This window comes from Haemaphysalis longicornis, unplaced genomic scaffold (assembly GCF_048455015.1).
Source record: "Haemaphysalis longicornis isolate Haplotype H1 unplaced genomic scaffold, Haemaphysalis longicornis Haplotype H1 scaffold_3, whole genome shotgun sequence".
In the NCBI taxonomy this organism is placed as follows: domain Eukaryota; kingdom Metazoa; phylum Arthropoda; class Arachnida; order Ixodida; family Ixodidae; genus Haemaphysalis; species Haemaphysalis longicornis.
The window spans coordinates 220,143,851-220,164,851 of NW_027526335.1; the positions used below are offsets into that span (position 1 = coordinate 220,143,851).

Here is a 21,001-nt window from a genome sequence, read left to right on the forward strand (position 1 = left end):
TCCAGATGGGGGAGGTGTTCAGTTCGGATACTGAAGATAACGGCACTCAGTGCCTGACAACGTCCCCAACCGCCTACTGCAGCCGAGGTTACGTCAGCGTTATTCGCCTCTGTTATGGCATAGTACACAGCATTGATTTTCGCATTTGTGCGTGTTTGTAATCTTGAAGACAATTTGGCGAACTTTACGACGCAGAAAAAAAACAAAACAAGCGAAGCTCAAAGACATTTCAATGATAAATAAAGTGCGGTGGTCATCATGCTGTGGTTCGGATTTTCCGTGCTTTGAGGGTCAAAACGGTAAACTACCGTTTTCCCCGACTTCAGAAAACTCTCAGTGATGTGCGGAGTTGTCAGATAATCTTCAGATAGGCGTATTTTATATATCGAATTATCGATATATCGAATTCTTTCGCGATCCCCTTGGAGTTCGATATATCCGTGTTCGACTGTAGTTACTATCCAAGACTGGTTCCAAGACTTGTGCCCCTGTGTTGAGCAGAGTTGCAGACAGAAACCTGGTCAAGACTGGTGCGATGTTTGCCCTGCCAAGAAATTGGGCCTTGCAAGCAGCTGTAAAAAGAACGAGTGGGAACAAGTGGTTCCCTTGGCGTGCATGGTGTCATAATTGCAGGCGTGAATACAGTGGGAACACACCCAGTGCAATATTCCAGTTCTTAGCAGAACTGAAACATTGCGACACCATTGCTGCCACTCCATCTAGGCGCTCGTTTACAAACCACCAGGTTGTGGGACACGTGGATGCAGGTGTGCAAACTGTTGTGCAATTTCTTCGTTTGGGCATTTCCCACTACTGGCTTGGTGGAAGGCCTTGAATCTGTGCCCCTTGGCTCGAAAAACCAGCAGAGGTGGAAAGCAATGAAGCCCATACGCGAGAGCTCGTAGTGGATTAATGCGCAGCCATTTGTTATGGCAAACCTTGCAGCCCTTATTCCCAATATACTAGTCTTTTTTTGTGTGTGTTCTAACAATTTTAGGGAAATGCTTGCATGGAATACTTTATTGGCATGCCTAAATTGCTAAAAAGTGAGCTTCTTTTGTGACCCCTCAATTTATTTGTTGCCATCAATTATATTAGGCATGAACTTCCTTAAAAAAAAAAAAAGCAAGACTCTCGAGGACGTCATTAACCAAAATTGAGTGTTCCTTTAGAGATGTCCCCTATGAATTGCTCAGACTACCAGTGTGTGGTACAGCTCAAAATGTGGCACTTCGCGCATGGCTTTCTTGAACCACCTGCATTATATCCTGCTTTCCTTTCTGATGTTCTTTCCACATTAGAACAGTGCCTATTTTTTGTTGGCAGAATGTATGATGTGGAGTGGCATCCGGCAGTTACTGTTTGTGCATGGGGCACTCTGAGCAGCCCCTTTTCTGTGCACTGGCAAAGTAGAGGACAACGTGCTGACAACGTTGCGAACAAGTTGAAGGTGGTGTATCTAGTGGGGCGCTCCTCCTTTCTGATACAGCGTGAACAAATAGCTGCCTCGTCTGAAAGGTACTAAATATGTTCTTGTATGATCTGTTCCGCTCTCGCGGAGCCACTCGTATCGTTCCCACCTTGAGAAAGAATTGCGCCGTACCTAACCCTTGAGACTGCTTACACATAGGAATGTGATCGGTCAGCAATGGTGCCAGTGTACCAAAGTGCAGTTCCTGCCACTGAGGTCACGTGACTTTTGCTACTAATCTGTGTAGACGCCGCCACCCAAGACAGTTACTTGTCACCTTTGGCGAGACGTCTAAGGCTTTTGCCTTCGTAAAGCAGTATCTGCCTTTTGTAGCGTGAGCTACACTGGCCGAGGTTGAGCAGTTTCGCGAGGCTCCTGGAGAGCCTCGTAGCCGCATCATAGCCGCAGCAGATGCACTGGCGCCGGAGCGTGCCCAGCTGTGCACCTCTGTTGCGCAGTAGTCAAGGCTGACGCTGCGCCGGAGCCACTTGATAGCGCCCCTCATTTTGTGCGCATACGCAGGGGTTTTGGTGGGGTATGCACATAGCGGGGCGTTTCCTAGACAACCAGGAAAGCTAGGAATAACCAGCTGAACTTAGCTCACGCTACGTATATCCTGGCATAGCTAATACCTAAGCATACTGCTAGGCATACATACCTAAGCCACTGCTAATTTTTTTAGCCTTGCTTTATAGAGTCAAACACCAGCCCCTTGGAAAGGCAAACGTCTATCTTTCTTCTTTTCTGTGGCGAGCCTTACAAAAGGGTGTGTTGCCCTCGTCATTCCATAGATCGATTGATTTGATTGTAGGGTTTAACGCACCGATGCAATGCAGGCGATGAGGTGTGCCGCAGTGGAAGGCTCCGGATTCATTTTGACCACCTGGGGATCTTTAACGTGCGCCGAAATCACGCACACATGGGCGTTTTTGCTTTTTGCCTCCATCAGAAAAGCCGCTGCGGCCGGGAATCGAACCCGCGTCGTCGTGCTCAGCAGCACAACACCTTATCCACTGAGCCACCACGGCGGGTCATTCCATAAATCACTGTCTGGAGAAGGGAATTCACCACTTCTGGGGATGTGTAACAGGTGGCACTTGTGGCACAGTGCCCTTTTCGCGAGAGGAGTGTTCTGCAGGGCTCTCTACTATGTTTGGAGCCATTCAACAGAGGTCTTGCGTAGCTGCAGATGTGGTGTCCCTTTCTGTACATGCCATGTTATCGAGTTCCTAATGCGCCCTGTGACTTGCAAACAGCCAAAGGGTTGCTGCGACACCTCACTTGTCTGAGTGTCATGAACTGCTTCCAAATGGGGTACAAGCTTCTATCGACACTTGTATCAGTGCTCTGAGCATTGCTGGACACTTAAGTTTCAGTATCATTGTTTGTTTATAGTTGCGCTATGGCTACGAGTGTGCCAATCCTTCCCGAGACAACTTGCAGATGGCTTCTGAAGAATGCGGCGGCTGTGGTGACCTCCTCCAAGTGGGCTGTCTTTTCATCTTGAGCATTACCGCTGGAGTTTCTTTTTTTCTTTTTTTGCTAAAGCCACTGCGCGAGCCGGGGACTCGGTGGTTGCTGAAAGGCAGGCACTCGCAAGCGCTTGGCATGTTTTCGCTCCTCAGGGTCTTTGCCAGCTTTTTATTCCTTTTTACTAAAGGCACTGCGTGTGCAAGGACGCTCGGCGGTCGCCATGAGGCACGTGCTCACGAGTGCTCGGCATCTTCTTGATGTAAGGGCCATTGGTACTTTTAGAGTGCTTGTGCTTCTACGGCAAGGATGTGAAGGAATAAATGGAAAGTATGAAAGTAAGCCGTGCATGTCTGCGCCAACAATGATGCCGTAAGCTTTTAGCTGCTAAACAACTTCAAGTGAAAATGTAGAGATAACACAAAAGAAACCTCAGCTGGCAATGTCGCTGGCAATGGAACTTCGGGCAGTAGGAGGGGGGGGGGGGGTCTTGGACCTCCGAAACCCACTGTAATCTGTGCCTTTGGTAAAAGTCACACCACAACTCTCCGTGAAGAAATCTTACAAGCTTGCCACGGTGAATTAACTGCAGGGCACTTAGGCGTCACGTGCACATCAAGATCGGGGAGAAATATTGGCCAAGGCTTTCAGCAACCATTGGACAAAAATACAACGCTAAACAAAAAAAAATACAACTTTAAAATACGGATTGAAAGTGGGCCAAGTGGTACATAACTTGGCGCGAAACAGCATGAAAACACAGGACGGCAGAATTAACCCTTTAACTACCGAGGTAACTCGTGAAACCACCCACGCGCACCCCCTGCCACTCCCGAGACAACTCGTTGGAAAAAAAAAATTGTGTTCATGTCTCGCCATCTATGGAGAGGGCACCTAAACACATAGTAAATTAAATTTTAGACAACAGAGGAGCTCACGTTTTTACACCCGCGAACCAACGTGAAAAAAATACCCGGCAGGGGGTGAGGAGCAGTCAGAAATAAACCCGGCAGTGAAAGGGTTATCCAACTGAACAATGACAGAACTAACCAACGTTCAACACCGCGTCTGTGTTAGTTCTGCCGTCCTGTGCTTTCGTGCTGTTTCGTTCCGAGCTACAACACTACTTGTGTGATTGGGGATGCACAAAGAACGATTCCTGCGTGGCATCATGAGGGCGAATTGAGCGAGTAAACGAATAAAGCAAGAATGGAATCACGCGACTGTGTCCTGTGCAGTTGTGCAATCTAACACCGGGCCACGTCACTAGTCCTGTGACGTGCACTCAATGCCGAGTCATTGCACATCATTTTTGACGATTACGTGGGTCCTGTTGCTTGTTCAAGGTAAGGACTATGCAAATTTGCGGAAGACGCATGAAGCGATGACAATGTGAGCGCAACTGGCGAGTCGGAATAAAACTTGGAATAAAAATCTTAGAATAAAACCGCACACAAAATTTGGGAACCCTTTCATATTGTGAACCAGCATAGCGTACGTGTGAGCTCGTGCTCCCGTCAGTCCTTGACGACACGCTGGTTGTGTTTATCAGAGAACCAGATAAAGGTTTGCTACAACTTTCCCCCCTTCCATTTGTACCTTGTATCCTTTCCCACATTTTTCAGTTTTCATGCAAATGGTGTTTCTTGTTTTAAAAGCCAGTTGCCTCTTCCGTTCCATGCCAACTGATTGAAACCACCACTGTCCAAATGAAACTCCTACTGAAAGACACTCTGGCATTTTGGAGTGTTCTCTGCTCAGTGACGCTTCCGTACATAGCCTTTGTGGAGCACCCCTTGGATGGGTGCTTGCTCTGTGGTAGTCAGTATGCTGCGAGGATTGATGGCATCTGGTTGTCACTGAATGCCCCAAAACTGTATTCAAAGTTGGCACCATAAGTTTGGTTCTTACTCAATACTATACCAACTCTTCAAAGGCCAACCTGGTGGTTGATGGTTAAAGCACAACTACTAAAATCCTTGCGCCTCGACCCCAGTTCGCCCTCTATGAGGAGTCGGGAAGGCTTTGTAATGCCATGCGTGCAAGTGGTAAATTTAGTTCTTCGGTTGTGGTTATCACCTCTAGAACATTTCCAAATTAGGCTATACGTATCATGGTTTGAATAAAAGTGCTAATCAATGGAGACAAACCATGAAGGCCCAGGATACCCGTAAGTAGTGCCTTGTATCGCAATTACTGTCTGCATTTGTTCGCACTTCGTTTCACGCACTGAAAAGGCAAGGCATGCATTCGTGATCCACAGCATTTACCGAAACACTCGGCTTTGCATTCCAGCAGAGGCGTGTTCACTGACAGCAGTGAGTCTGGCCAGAATTTTTGCGCATTCCAAGAACAGCAAACCTTCGTGAACTGCTGCTGCATTTAAACAAAAAATCGACGAAACAGTGTGATATGTGAAACTTTTAAGCCTCAATTTGTGCACAAACTACTTCGCGCACCTTATTTCTACATAAAAAATCCTGCAGCTCTCAGATAGTGGACTGAAAAACAGTGACCTTCAGTCTGACTTCTCCTGTATTACCCGACTTCTGCACCTACGCCACTGACAATATGTCGGCAGTCCACTTACAAAAATACAAAGCCAGTCACCAGGTGAGAAAACCTGTGCTTTTATTCTATTGTAGTTCTTATACATTCCTTTTCACTTCTTTTTTCGCAGCAGCCTTATAATGCCGCAAAAAGGATATAAACGTGTTCAACAGCAGCAGCACACCTCTTCTGTGTGACACCTACTGTATGCACTCGTCTAGTATATCCAGCGGGGGCTCTGGAGACCGGTCCTTTGCAGAGAGGTCTCCCGACTGCCTTATTCCTGTCATCTGGAAGATGACCGACATAGGTGTCCACACTTGTCGGCCAGTAACACACATGACAATCCCCCCAACACAGAACAGTAATTCTCTTCTCCTTAGAATAAATAGCCAACAGCTGTGGAGAGCGCGTGCACTTGTGTCCTGCCTCTCCTCTTTTCATATCATCCTTTGAGCTCGACCAGGCTTAGTATGATCCTGCTGGCCCGACTTGAGAGCCCACACTTGAGGGGTTCCAACATGAGCTGTGAGCCTGCCTTATTCATGATAGTTGACAAACCCTTTCTTGGAAGAGGGCTTTTTATTTACTTATTTATTTTTTTGAGCAACATTGCCCCCATGCTTTCTTAAATGCAGATGCTGTGCTCGCAGCAAATGTGCCGCATAAAAAATTCCCCGGCCATCTCCACTAACGTGAAACCTGAGGAGGCGCGAAGCATGCAGTGTATAAGTGCATTGGCGCCATGGCGTTTTTGCCCCCAGAGATGAAACCGTCGAGGAGTAGACGTTTACAGAACGTCTACTGTAAACGTCTCTTGTCCTTGAAGCACGCAGCGTTCTGGGGCGAGGCATTGGCAATGAGCGTCCCGGTGTTTTAGTACCGTGAGTACATGATGCTATGACGACATGAGACGCTGACAGCCTGAGCCCTTAAGGTGCTTTGCCCTTAAAACAGAGGCCATCCGAAGGGGCAACAAGTCTGAAGAGCAGTTCTTTCTCAGAGTGGATAGAGTGTCCTCGCAACAGTGGTGAAACTGCTTCGTCAGGTGGAACAAGCTGCTACCTCAAAAAGCATGAGCCACTCGGACCAATATTCAGAGCTCCACTCGGGTACTATTTTCCCATGCCACTGGGTAATACCCCTGGCGTCTTGAATGCCTTCGAACCGAATGTCATGTGACTCAAATCGTAACGTTAGGCTGCTCTACTATGTTTTTCAACGGTGTTTGGCTCAAATGACGGTCGAGCAGAATGAGCACCCCGAGAGACACTTGGAGCTCTTGAATGACATTTTGTGCACACAGTGTCTTGAGTATGCGTTAAAAAGTATATTACACGTTTACTTAAACAAAATATCTTTAATAGTGGGACTTTGTTTACTTTTCATTCACTTGAGTAATGAGTCTTCAATCTGGGGGCACTGCCGAGCTCCTTCAGGAAGTGCAGCATTCGCCCCTTCGATTTTCGAGTGCAGCGTGCAGTGCCTGCACTTTTTTCCGATTTATCGACGGTGCAGGGAGTGTAGGATGAGTTTGCGGCTTTCCCTGCACTTCGCAGAGAGGAGGTGTAGAAGAGAAGAAAAAGTGCAGGACCGGTTCTGCAGTGGTGGCAATGAACTAATCGCGAATTCGTGCAGAAAGTGCAGGCCAAATCGAAGAGATACTCTCCATATACACTCAACACCAGTGCAAGCTTGCGATAAACCAGTGCGGCCAGAGAGCACAAAACATGCACCTAAAAATTATAGAAAACCTTGATTGCAATTCGGAATTAAGCAAAAAGCCACCAAATTAGAGTCAAAGCTTGTGTTATTTATAATTTGATTGTTGCATTGTTGTACGAAAGTGGAACTCAACGGCAGCTGCGCCACTGCAACACGGAGAGGGATTGTTAAATAAAGCTTTCAACTGCCATTGGAATTGTAGTGGAGCATGGCGGATTCTGAATGACATTTGAAGCTCCTCATTTGAGTCGAATGGTGTTCCGTTTGAAGGCTTTCGAGATGCCAGCGTAGCAGGGTCAATTTTTGTTCAGTAGGCTTCATCCCAGGGTGTCTTTTCAAAAGCTGTTCCACGATTTTTTTCACCCGAAAAGAAGTGGTGCAATTGCAGTGATCTATGGTTCACAAAACATACAGGAGACATTTCAAAAAGAATACAATTTATTGAAAGCGGGACACATTTTAAAATACAAACCTGATTTATTGTTTGAAAGGACCCAGCTTGCTCTTAATAAGGGAACTCCCACGCCAACTTTTGTGGTGTATCGCTTTTTTTCCCCTCAGTTATTTTAAAAAAGTGGCTGCCATTCCACATATGATGCCTGCAGTCTTTTTCAACAGCACATGTCGGTGAATACCGGTGATGACTAACGAAGTAATCAAAACTTCACTGGAACCTGGGCTGTCAAAGAAGGACATCGCCGCTTCAATCTTTTCACCTTCTCAGGAAAAAATTGAAAAGAATTTAAAATTGTTGCAGAATTTAAATTCTCAACTTTTGTGAGCTCTCACTTGAACCAGAGCAAGACCTCAATTTTATCCCCTACCCGGCGTTTCCTTGCATTGTTTTGGTGTCATGCGGAAAAGCCAACACAAGGGAGCACACCCTGTAGCATAAACAGAAAGGTGTGCAAGCCCAGCGGGGAAGTCTCATTTGTCGTAACTTCCAAATACCAATAACAAAAACAAAGGTGGGGGTGGGGGGGAGGTAGAGAGAGTGGATAGTCTGTAACTAGCAGACTAACTAGCACTGCCACTTGACATCGCCACTAGCAACCCCTCGCACTTTACTTTCTTGATGTAAGGGTGCTTTTTCTTCTGTAATAGCGAATAACTGTTTTCTGTCCACCCCAACCTTTTTATCATGTTGCTCATCTGTACGGTCTGACTAAACTTTGCACTGCCTTTCCTTTGTTTGCTTCATAAGCTTTGTTTTTGTCCTTCCCCTATCTATAACAGGCCTGCAACTAGTACCTGCATGGCTGAAATCGGGAAAGCAGTCATATATGGCTTATTCACGATGGCTGGCATGCGCAGCTGTTAAGTACACTGACATCATTAAAAATGTAAACCTGCAAGTTTGGTGTGGTTGGATGTGCGTGATGATGAAAAGCAACTGGCTTGATTCGAACTAAATGGCTTAATATGATACCTAATAGCAGCACTAAAAAGGGAACACATGAATGGGAGACGGCACAAACAACTCATTAGGTATAACACCAGCCCATTCAATCGTCCAGTCTCACTTTGTACCAAGTTTTTTCAATTACGTTTGTCCCTTGTGCTTTCTTTTCTCTTTCATCTACTGCACTTACTTTCTTTTATTTCGTATACAGGTAAGTACATCAGACAGGAATTCTGCTCGCTTCTGCTTTGTCAGGGCTCTGGTGTTCAGTCCAGAGCCTTTTTGGGTTGGGTTAGGCTACGTTATGTCACACTAGACCTTGGGAAAAAGAGGCACCAAAGAAAATTCAGTTGAACAGTTTAACCTACATGATCTATCATTTGGCCACAAATGGGGCTACCACAATAACACCAAGATGGCTTGCAGTGTGTTTTAACGCTACCTCAGCCTTAGAAATTTTATTTTCCACCCATTTCATGGTTGTATGACTTTTTGTTCGTTCACACTCAGGTTGTACAGGTTACACTCGTTTCGCAATTAACTAAAGTTTCGGTCATCATAACTGACATCAGCAAGCCAGAGGGGAGGATAGTGTGGGGGGAACAGCGCTGCCACGCGTCCTTTTCCCGGCCTGGAGAGTTTACAACCTGGCCTACGTGCAGTAGACTTTAATCTGGTAAGGCAATCAGGCAATGTTTACGACTGACAGCGGTATTTCATTAGGTTATGCAAGCATAAAACAAAACTATGCCAGCATTTTCTGAAAAGCTGACTGCACATCCTATGGTCTGCAGTGCCGGGTGCAGCCAAGATATAAACACCCCCTGAACAACAAAAAAGAATACTGAAAACAGCAAATGTGTGCCGCCAATAAAAATGCGAGGGTCTGCAGTGCATACATAGAAACGAGTCGCTATTCCAAAAACGTCAGCCCGACTTCCCTGTCAATCTGCAAACTTAGCTAAAATCCCCCACAGTGCGATTGCACAAAGCTAGCTGCTTATTCGAAACGTGAAGAAATTAATCGGCAGGCATCCGTATCTCCAAAAATAGATTGCTGCCGTCATGTGATCTGAGGACAGTCGGCGGATCGCGCAAGACAGAGTCCGGTACGTTCCTTTTTCACACCTGCCCATACAGCGCCCTTTTTTTTTTGTTCTGTTTTCTTCGCCAAAGGTAGTCATCGCAAGGCTGGTGAACCGGTGCAAGGGCAACGCATCGACGCAAGCGTGATTTGAACCTGTCAAAAAACCGCGCGAAAAACAGCCGCGCACCAACATTGCACTGTTCACGCTTGCACAAGTACCGAAACGGGAATGGCCACTTCGATGTACTACTTGCAAAAGTTGCGTATAAGTTTTAACACGTGGGATGTGCGTGGACTGGTCACATCTGGCACCTACTGTTTATTTCTCACTTGACTGGTACGTGACATTTCCGCGAGGTGCCATCGCTGCTCGCGGCGCAGGCCGCGCTATCTGACGGCTACTTTCGCAACAACCGCAGCAAAGCGCGAACCAGTGCGACATCTCTGGAGGACGTGGGATAGTTCTCCGTACCGTACTTCTCTGCGTCGCCAGGAACCACAGAAAACGCGGCAAAATGTACGTACACACTTGCGTGCGGTCCGTTCCGCATGGCCCGCACCGAGTGAACTCCGTTCGTTCGTCGTGAAAAGCAGACTGGGGCGCCCGAGGTGAGGCATCGGCGTAAAAAAAAACAACAAAGGCTGCACTTTAAAAAGCAAACTCCGCACTAACTTTATAACAGCGAATATGGGGGTATGTTGGCCGACTGTCTGCACATGCGCTCGCCGAAGGTTCGGCACTGTTCAGGGCTGGACGGAAGTTTCGACAACCTACTTGAGGCGCGCGAGAGACGGCAAGATGGTGGGTTATGTCAGCCATGTTTTCGCTGCTTGCGATGCCTGGAGGAAGCGAGTGTCCGTTTGGCGTGCTCACTGACCCACTCAGGTTCCTGCCGCACAAGCGCAGTCTTCGGATGAATGTCGCGGTCTTCGCAGTACGATCGGACGTGGAAAGTTTGCGTTGTTACCGTGCGGCGCTGGTATAAAGAAAAATCTGCCTCACGTGCTAGCGCAAGCGTCGATCCAAGGCGCGAGCCGGGATTTCGCGAGCGGCACCTGTCGGCGGGTCCGGGAACGCTGGCCGCTCGGCCTCAGCGGTATCTGCGACCTGGCGCACGCTGGCTCAACTAAATGAAACCTGCGTCTTGTCGCGAACACAACGCGTTCTTTTGCGGCCCAAACGGTGGCCTACGCGCATATGATCGCAGATCGCCGGGCACAACCGCGCGCAGAGTCTGTGCAGTCGGCACGCCGAGCACGACCGCAGCAAAGTCTAAGCCTTTCGCTTTGGTCGGGTATTGGCGAAACAAAAACAGAAAAAAGGCTGCTGTGCCGAGGCTCCACCGCGCTCTTGGTACCCGCATTATGCGGTTATGAATTCGTTATCCATTTTGTCTCTGAGCTCTTTCCGCGAGCACTGCTATACCCTGAGTGGTGTGACCGTGATAAGTAAACGAAATGAATATTCTCGGTGATACTAGGCAAAGTGTCACCACTTTTCTCGGTGATACTGTGTTGCAAAGTGTCACCACTTTTGCTTACCGCCGAGACGTCTGGTGAAAAAGTCAGTAGAGATTCGGGAACTACGAAGCGGACACATCTAGTGTTCAGCAGCGCGCAGTCTGAGCTAGCATTCATAAAAAGGAGCTTGTTAGAAAGGAAAGCTGCCCGTATTAAAGAATGATGGCAGATATAGGTGTACGCCAGCCACAAAAAACACCGTTTAATTGTGACCTGTTTGCATCCACAGAGCGTACGCAGAGCGGGGGAGAGTGGTTCCGAGGTTCAAACCCCTTTCCCGTGTTGTGGCTGTGCGCGTGCGGGCTCGAGCCATGCGCGCCCGAGCCCGAGCGGCATCTTGCTTTTTTTTTTGTTAGTATATTGACGCCTAAAACTTCAGCCTAATGGGACCATGTGGTTGATATGGTGCAAATACTGAAAACATCACATATTACCTGATCAAACACCACAACGCTGACTCCCTGACTCCATATTCCAGTGGCATGAAGAAGCTTGAAAACTTTTACAAATCTGCACAAAGCTACGCCTGGCCTTTGAGGGGCACTGTAGCGGAGGGAGGGCTGTGGATTAGTTAGGCCACTTGGGGATCCTTGATGTGCAGCGAAATCTTGACACACAGGCACTACTGTCTGTTGCCTCCATCAGAAAAAGAGGCTGCATTGAACTTGCATCCATGGGCTAAGCAGCTCAGTGCCTTACACTGAGCCATTGCGGTAGGTCAGATATGTTGAGAGGGTTAAATAATGATCATCCTGTCACAGATATTCTAGTTCCCGTTTCTGCATATATCTAAATCCGCACTATTTTGCACACACAATGAATATAGGTACATGGTTCTTCTCGTCCTTGTATTGTAGCCAAAGTTGTGCCTTCGATAAGCCTACACTGGGCCCAGTGCCCCTTCCTTTTTAAGAGACCATTTGTTTGTTGCATCTGAATTGCTCTCTGCTAAATATTATATGCTTTTGTGGCTTTCAGGAAGGTAAGTCCAGACACCGCACTGTTCATTCAAAAAGAAATTATTGTTGGGTAGATATTATAGAATTATATTATAGAATAAAGATAGAATTATTGTTGGGTGGCTCACAACTCGGTTCATATATTTCATTCCTTTGTTTTGCCAAACCACGATGTGATACTAATGGGCCACTTAAGTGTGAACACAAGTGGCACCTGTATTGGCGGATTGCAGTGCCAATAATGGAAATGTACTGCTCATGGCTGCCACAGAACTTCAGTAATGCAGATTTAAGAAAGGAAAAAACATAGGTTGCCAGCCCCAGCGTCTTGCCACACACATTTTTAACTTCACAAATCATAACACGGGAAGACTGCTGGCAGAGCTTGTTGGGGCATTTTTCTGAGAATGGCACAGAAAGGGCATGGAAAGGAAAAATAAACGCATTTGGAAACTTAATGTATGCTTTTTAGAAGACAAACTTTAGTGTGAGCTCTGAGGCAGGCAAAACTGAAGTTATAACCAAATGAGTTGTGAGGCAGCTTATTTGGTTATTACTTCAGTACTATTTATAACCTAATGAGCTGCCTCATAGCTTTGTTTTAGTTTTGATAACAGTCAAACGTTTTCCTTAGCTGCACAAGTGCCGCCAAGAGTTTTATGTGTGTGAATGTGAAAGCTGTGGTCCCTACTTTGTGTCAGCATACAGCTAGCAGCAAAGATTGCCAGGTTATTTGCAGTGCAGTTTGTCCACTATAGCCAACCACCATCTTCCAAATGGCAGCTGGTCAGCGGCTCATCTTGGTTGCTTGGAATTTGTTTGGTGCTGCACACCTTGTGGCATGCAGTTTTGTGTTACGGAAAAATGTGGGAGGAATGGGAGGGAGTAATGATAGCTGCAGGGATCACTTTTTCAACAAAGGAAGCATCATTTGGCTTCTAACCAAAGCTGAAAGAGCTGTGGAAGTTGCGGGGCTTCCCGGCTAAAATAAAATGTCCTTCAGCATTTAATGTCTCGTAAACAGGTGCACCGCTGCTGAATATGCATCTTGAATCATTGGCTGTTTTTGCCTCTCCATATATCGTCAGTTGTTGCAGTTAGTTGTTCATTATTTTGTAAAATAATTATTTGGTGTTCCCCAGGGGACTGTTCTGGGCCCATTACTATTTAATTTGTATTTCATAAGTAATATTGTGAATTAGGCGCAATGTAACATTCCTGTCATATGCAGACGATACTGATTTGGTTCCGGTGAAGTCAAAAAAGAATTTGTGAGCGAGATCAATAGCCGCCACGTGAAATTGTTCTGTAGTTCATCTGCAACGGCTTAAAAATTGATTGATTGGGGCGTTTAACACGCCGACGCTACACAGGTGATGAGGCGCACCGTAGTGGAGGGCTCCGGATTGATTTTGACCACCTCGGGATTTTTAACGTGCACTGAAATCTGAACACACGGCCATTTTCACTTTTCGCCTCCTTCGGAAAAGCAGCTGCCGCAGCTGGGAATCGAACCCGCGTCCTTGGGTTCAGCAGGCTTAAAAATGAATACTGCAAATGCTAAAGGGATACCGAAGCCGACCAGCAAGTTTGTTTCAATCCAAAGTCCGACTTTTTTATAGTCTTTTTAGCATTTATTTGGTTCCGGAGGATGCCTTAATTGCAGAGAAAATTGCTTATCAAACAACGCATTTCCCTTCCTCATTTCCCTCGCAGCAATTCCACGATGCAAACAGCAGCAGTAATGTAAAGATGTACAGGAGCTACCGAATACCACGCTACCCCGCACCGAGCGGTTTCGTCACTTTCAGTCAAATCAGTCGTGTGTTCCCAAACTTCCACGTCGATTGGACCACTAAGCAAACTGTTCCACCATGGGACCCGTGATCAGTACTGACACCTTATTGAAGAAGAGCATATTGTCCTTTTGAGGCCGTGTGAATGTTGGTGTCAAACCAACTGCTAGTAAAGCATCCTGACGGGCTAGTTGGTCTGACATTGTTGGTCTGACATTGTTGTCCCGTCCTTGCAGCGCGAAGTTTGTTTCCAACTGCTAGTGCGTGGCCCCCACATGCTAGCACCATCCAGTGGCAGCCAAGCAAGACATTGCGCACATTTTAGCATTTTAGCATTTTTGGTGCGGCCTATACGCGCGAAAATATGGAACCTCTGCCAGTGCATCTTCTTGCTAGCCGACTAGTCGGTGGTGGTGAACCTTGGTGTTCTTGATCTTGGAAACTCACTTGGCCTGCAGCGTTTTTTGGCCCAGGTGAAATTCGGGGTGGCAAAGCCCCTGCGGCAACAATGGTTATATCCTAGTTTGGGGGTGGTGTGATGAGCTATTCACACATTTGTGTAGGAGACACAGGAAATTAACATTCTTTTATTAATGGGCCTCACCGTCCCCCACACATTTGAAGGCATTAGGCAGTTGGGCCGGCATGCCTTCTACCTGATTATACTGCATTTACACCCACTGAATGGCTTAACAGCACTTTAGGTTTTGCCACGTTCCAAAAGAGTTCGTCAATTATCCACGGTTGTCCTCTTGCTATTGGAGCACAGTCTGTGGGTATGGAAACTTGCCATCAAGCGTAGGGGTGTGCGTATCTATCAAGGAGGAAAAGGTTTTGGTGCCATTAGGGAAAGCTACGTCATACTTGTTTTTGGGGCAAGCAAACTATTTTTGCACAGAGATCTAGTACAGGGAAGTAGTGCTGTATGTCCAAAGCCCAGAGTCATCAGTTGCAAAAAATTGCAGTGGCAACGGGTTGACCCACAACCAACTGAACCAAGTTGCTTGTTATGCCTTTTCAATTCTGGCAGTGACCACGATTGAATAAGAGTGCTCCGCGGTGCCCTCTCAGTGGTTTGCCATGATTAGCTCAAATCTGATATAATTTCACAGGATTTTTCGTCTGTTTTATTTCTATGTACTGCAGGACGACTCACCTGCTAACATTCCTACGAGCCTTATGACCCACAGGCTCAAAAGGCATCGTGCACCAATACGGAGAGCTTTGCAGATCCATGAAAATGCTCCAAATAACGGCCCAGTTTGCTTATTTCGGAAACATGTCACTTCTGCACTGGGAAAATGGAAGAGCGCTAGCGCCATCTAATGAAGACTAGATAAAGTAAAATGCATTTCTTGTTTATATTTTATTTCAGTAAAGATGTGCAACATTTATAAAAGAAGCAAACAAGGCTAGTGGGAGCATTTCGATTGATTTATAGAACTTTTTATGCATGGTGCATGACGCTTCTGAAGCCCGTGGATCATGAATTAACAAGTCGTGTGGGAATGTGACCAGGGGCGGCATTCTCGTAACTGTCCCTTTTGAAAACGTCCCTTTTGAGTCCCTTTCATCATGACGTACTTCCGGTTAAGCAGTGGGTGTTGGCAGTAGGTTTGTTGCGCTTGCGTTACGTCACTTCCGGTTGTTTGCTTTTAGCCAATCAGGCCTCGCCGAAAGGGACACTTTTGGAAGCGACGCAAAAGGGACAAAATTCGAGAATACCGCCCCTTAATGTTGCACCGAGTGCCGTGGGTAGCTGGACTGAGTGTCGTGCCCCCCGCATGTTGCAGGAGGAGGCGGCATCCCTGACGAGGAAGAAGCGGGAGGATGGGGGATGCCATTCCCCTGGAGGCGATGGCCTACGCCGAGGAAGGCGCCCTGGACGGCGGCGCCATCATCCTCGTCCCTCAGGTGTGCCACCTCCTAGTGGGCCTCTGGGAAGGGCTTGTCCCGGTGTGTGGTGGTGCTGTTAAAAGAAAACCTCTAATAAAACATGTTTTTTCGAGTTTTTTTTTTTTTTTTGATATCTTAAATGCTTACAGAACATAGCCAACCAACAAGTCCAGATTTAGATTAGGGGGTGACAAAGTACCTCAGCCAAAAATTGCTGCTTTATACCCATCAGATAACTTAGCTCAAGATATTTTTCCTTCTTTCCCGATCTTGGCGTCCTTCGACTACTGCTGGAATGACGTCATTACGGTGGTGTAGCGGCCATTGGCCGGCCAGCTTTCGTTCAGTTGCAGCAAAGATCGTATTTGAAAAGAAAACCGCAAAAGCAAAGCAGAAACGAAAGGTGCATCTGGTGCGACGAGCAAATAATGCAGTGCCCCCTTAGTGCTGGCGATAACTGTAGCTTTTGCAGTGCTTCCAGATGTGAAGGAAAGATTGAAAGTGTTTATAGGAAAGGTTGCAGGGTCTCTTTAATACTGGTCTATTAAACCTGCCCAAATACCGTCTCCCACGGGTGAACACGCATTCTGCACTTTTTGCACCTCTTTGTCAGGTTCGTACACCTCAATGACGTAATTGCGGGGACACTTCACCGGTCGCCCACACTCTGGGCTCCCACCCAGTCGACTTGCCAGCAGATGACCTGTGGCTGTGGTCATTGCCCAAGAGCGCTGCAGCTGACGGAGTTATCTGTGGCACCTGCCGAGTTCTCGGTGCCTGTGGTGGCTGAGCTTGGCTAGGTGCTCGTTTTCTCACATTCTGTACTCAGTGACACACACAAATTTACTGCCTGTGTGAGCACACGCCACATGCCAGCCACCGCAGTGCGCATTGCTGTCCATGCCTGAAAAGCGTGCCGCTAATATTAATTGCCAGTCCAGAACTTCCCTTGTCTGCCGCCATGGCAAAAAAAAAAAAAAAGGTGCAAGTGTCACAAGGCAACCTCCAGGTTCGGGTCCCTATAAAGAGGGGGGGGGGGGCGCGGTGGCCAAATTTGCTGTATGCCGCCACACCAGGATGGCATCAGATACACCCTTCCTGATTGGCTGCAACAACGAAATTGGAAGCCAACGAGGACAGGCTGTCAGGAAGATGGCAACAATGGAGTAATAACAGGCTTGGTTCACTCTGGCTGCTTTGTGACGTGCTCATAAATGTCACGAAAAAATGGAAGGGAAACGGCAGAGAGAGAAATGTCAGCTCTGATTTTTTATTTCTGAGCAAACAAGGCATTGTTGGCTGTTGAACAAAAGGTGAGAGGGCTACGGAATACTCAATCTTTCAGCGGAAACAAACATTTACTCTTCTCTTTAAACTGTGAGGTGCGTGAGCTGAGCAGTCTTCGGAATGAAACAAAGTTGCAGGTTGTCTTCGTAGCCCTGCGAGGGAGGTCACCATGCATTGGTGGGATGAAAGAGGTTGGGTGAAGCTACTAGCAGGAGGCCAGGAGGAGGAGTGTGCGATGCACTCTCCCAATTTCTGAGCAAGCGAATCAGAGGAGTGTCAGCCCGCCACAGTGGGTGGTTAATGTCGAGGCTGCCGCAGCCCCAAGGGTGTTCGGTGCTGTGGCTGATTGGTGGGCAAGGAGAGGAACGTGTGTAGGAGGCACAACGGCCCATTGCTGTGGGCATTTGCGAGTGACCAGATAACGCCAGAGGGCAGACAAGACCAGGTAGTGACGCAGTGCAGACAGTGCCGGACTGTGTATAGGAGGGGAGAATGCAATTGTGGTGGCTGCGAACAGGTGGCCGGGTAATGTCGCAATGGAAGCCGGGGCAGGCTCTGAAGCTTGGTAGCTGCGACGGGGAAGGACCGAGTAATGGCACCTAATGGACAAGATGATAGTGGTCGGAATGCTCTCCATGACTGAGCCGTGGAATGCTGATTGCAGTGGCTGCGCAGTTTCTTATCCCGCTAGCTTCAGGTGTTCCAAGCGCCCATGACGTTGCCTGGCCGCCCAGGGAAGTGACGCTTGCTCTCCCGCCTCGTGCGTGCAGGAGGACGTGCAGTCGGTGCTGCTGGGCGAGTCCCTGCTGGGCGGTGGCGGGATGGAGGGTGGGCCCGGCCACCAGCTGGTGCTGGGCCAGCTGCAGCCGCTGCACCTCGAGGGCTCCCCGCACCAGATGGCCACGGGCCCGCTGGTCTTTGCTCCGGTGGCCCACCACCACCAGGGGGGAGAGGAGGAGGAGGAGGACGTCACCATGACCACCCTGTCGCCCGCCTGCCTGAGCCCCAGGTGAGGGGCGCGGGGGAGCCATTTTGGGGCTGGCTTTGCAGTGGCCCCCAAGGTTTCTCAGTTGTGCACGGAAAAAATAAAAGGCCCAAGGGGGAGAAAATGAGCAGAGTTATTCAGTATAAACCAGTTGGGGTACTCCACTTGAGAATCCAGGCGGCGCGCGCAGCACCTAGGAGACAAAAACTGAACTTTGCCAAACAGAGCTTATTAAAATAAAGCATGCTTTTTATAAATTAGAATATACTAGGTAATAAGTTCTATTTTTTTTTTTTTTTTTGTAATTGACAGCAGCAGCATCAAGCACTCGAGTACTACAGTAGAATCTTGATGATACGAATCTCGCGGGACCGCGGAAAATATTCGTATCATCCGAAATTCGTATGAACCAACACACACCAAAAAAGTGAGCACTAAAAAAAGTTTTCGTTTATTTCATTTCTTACTTTCACGTGAAGAAATCCGTGATGTTTTTCTGATTTTTTTTAAACCTCCATGTCGTCGAGCTGTCCTTTCTGGCGCACATAAAACTTTGCACTCGTCCCCTCACTCGCGGTGTCCAAGCTCACTACATGCCGCAACAATCAAGGCCTGAACCGCATGGTGAATTTTGCACACAAGTCGTGCACGTCGGCCTTGCGCGTGCGATATTTTCACGCCTGTGTCAATGATTCCGTGCCCACAGCAGCTTCTGCCTCGGTCAGAAAATGACGTGTGACACGCGCGGCAGTGGGAGGAGCTGGAGTTGTTTAGGCTTATCACCTCGGCAGATACAGTAAAATCTCGATACGAATTGCGTGGGACCGCGAAAAATATTCGCATAATCCGAAATTCATATGAACCAACACAGACCAAAAAATTGAGCACTAAAAAAAGTTCTCGTTTATTTCTTTTCATACTTCCGTGTGAAGAAATCCGTGACGTTTTCTGCTTTTTTTAACCTCCATGTCGCCGAGCGGTCCTTTCTGGACTTTCGTCCCCTCACACACTGTGCCCAAGCACTACACGCCGTAAAGCATGAACCGCATGGCTCGTTTCTGCACGCGATTCGTGCGCTTCGGCGTTGTGCGTGCGATTTTTTATGCCCACGTCGGCGATTCCGCATGCGTGGGAGTGGAAAAAGTCTGATGAATTGCGCCAATGGAGAGGTGCGCGCCTCATGGCGGCAGTTTTCGAAGCGCTCGAGATGGCCAGCTGGCTCCGCTAAAGATGTTTAGGCTTAGCACCACGTCAGATATTTCATGGGCGCTTTCACTAGCAGCGCGGATGATGTTTTATAGCGTTGTTTTCGCCCACATTATTAGCTCATTTCCGTCACAAGAAACTTCGTGTGTGCTTTGAGCGGCATTTTAAAGAGCGGTTAGAAGCGGTCGCTCGAGCGCTCTTCACCACTTCATGACTGAAGCCGCTGCCATGTTGCCGCGGCCGGCCGCGCCCTGTGCAGCCTGCGGGTGGTTTCGTGGTGGTGTCAGCGCGCCTGCGGAGTAGGCGGCACGTTTTTGCGAGCAGAAAACAACATCCTGGCCGTTCCTGGAGAAAGAGTGACGAAGAGGGCAGAGATAGCCCGTACGTTGCCATTGCTTGCTTGCTCGGCAGTCAGGCATCTTGCCGGCTCGTTCGTATCATTCGCCTGGCTGTGCAGGTCCGTTCGTAACGGCCGGAATTTTTACCATTGCAAACAATACAATTTCGCCGGGGCTTCTGAGAAATTTGTATCATCCCGAAATTCGTATCGCCCAGAATTGTATCGTCGAGGTTCCACTGTACTTCAGGTTTCTGCCCGCCCCTGTTTGCCCCAGTGCAGGGGTCAATCGCAGACCAGCTTTTGACACGTGGGACCTACGGAGAGTCTGTGGGCTAACGTAGAGGAAAACAGAGGACCCCGTATAGCTGTTGGAGTCCATGAGCGAGCTCCTTACCCACAAGCTCTCTGCCCACAAACTTCATGTAACGCCGCTGGCCCCGCCGCATGCCACCACTTTGTCCTTCATTTGAGTTTGACGCTTGTTGGGTTCCATCGTTCCAGCAAGTGCGGGGCAAAGCATTTGTGGGTCTTTGTGGGCCTTGCATGCACATTTTTTCACAGCTGCATCCGTGATTGCGCGCAGGCGGCGGCTTCTGCCTTGGCCAGAAAGTGACTCGCGCCGCGTGTGGCAGTGGGAGGAGTCGGACAACTTTTGCCAATCGGGATGCACGCACCCTATTGGCGGTGAGATGTTTGAGTGGCGCCCCCTGGCTCTGACGTCGGCTTAGGGATTCGCGCCGCTGTCATCTGCTGCGCTCCGCTTGTGAGAGGCAGCAGTACCTGCGCTGGAAATCGCCCGCTTTGATTCTTTAGGGCAATTAAAAACGTATTTCTAGTAAATCATTTATTTTTGCCAGCTTCTGACACATCTGAATAATTTCGAGCTGTATGCCCCACAAGTTTGCAACACACGAGCAGAGAGGGAACAACTTTCTTCACAGCATCGGTCAGAAGGTCGTGTGTAACTGGTCCTTTCTAGCTTATTTGCGAGGTTCCGCGCTCAGAGCTTTTCGATAAGTATTAAAAATGCGCAGACTTCCCTACAGTATTTTTGAGATGCTCTTAATGAAGACTCAACAGTCTAATGCTTCGCACCAAGCAGCGGGCCCTTACACGCGGATCACACCACAGGAAATAAAGCGGCTGTCTTCTATTTCTTTCGTTGTTGTTGACTTGTATCAGATGAATGTTTTTTTTTTTTTTTTTCTGGGTCCAACACATTAATTTTTCTGCACCGCCACAAACGTCCTATTAATAGGTTTGGGGATGTTTGGGAGGCTCCCAAAGATCGTGTGGATATTTTCTT

The 21,001-nt window shown here is 48.0% G+C and overlaps 1 protein-coding gene across 5 annotated transcripts in view; it reads left to right on the forward strand.

Annotated features, from left to right (window-relative positions):
* The first annotated feature begins 9,964 nt into the window (after positions 1-9,964).
* LOC144175988 (uncharacterized) overlaps positions 9,965-21,001 on the forward strand; it is a 127,816-nt gene continuing 116,779 nt past the window's right edge. For 4 of the 5 annotated variants that reach the window (XM_077705066.1, XM_077705063.1, XM_077705064.1 and 1 more), the window contains exons 1-3: positions 9,968-10,222; positions 15,775-15,895; positions 17,935-18,173. In XM_077705066.1, the coding sequence (XP_077561192.1) occupies positions 15,812-15,895; positions 17,935-18,173 (323 nt within the window). In that variant the 5' untranslated portion in view covers positions 9,968-10,222; positions 15,775-15,811. Of the gene's footprint in view, positions 10,223-15,774; positions 15,896-17,934; positions 18,174-21,001 lie in introns of all 5 variants that reach the window. The other variant, XR_013323742.1, reaches the window with a different exon arrangement.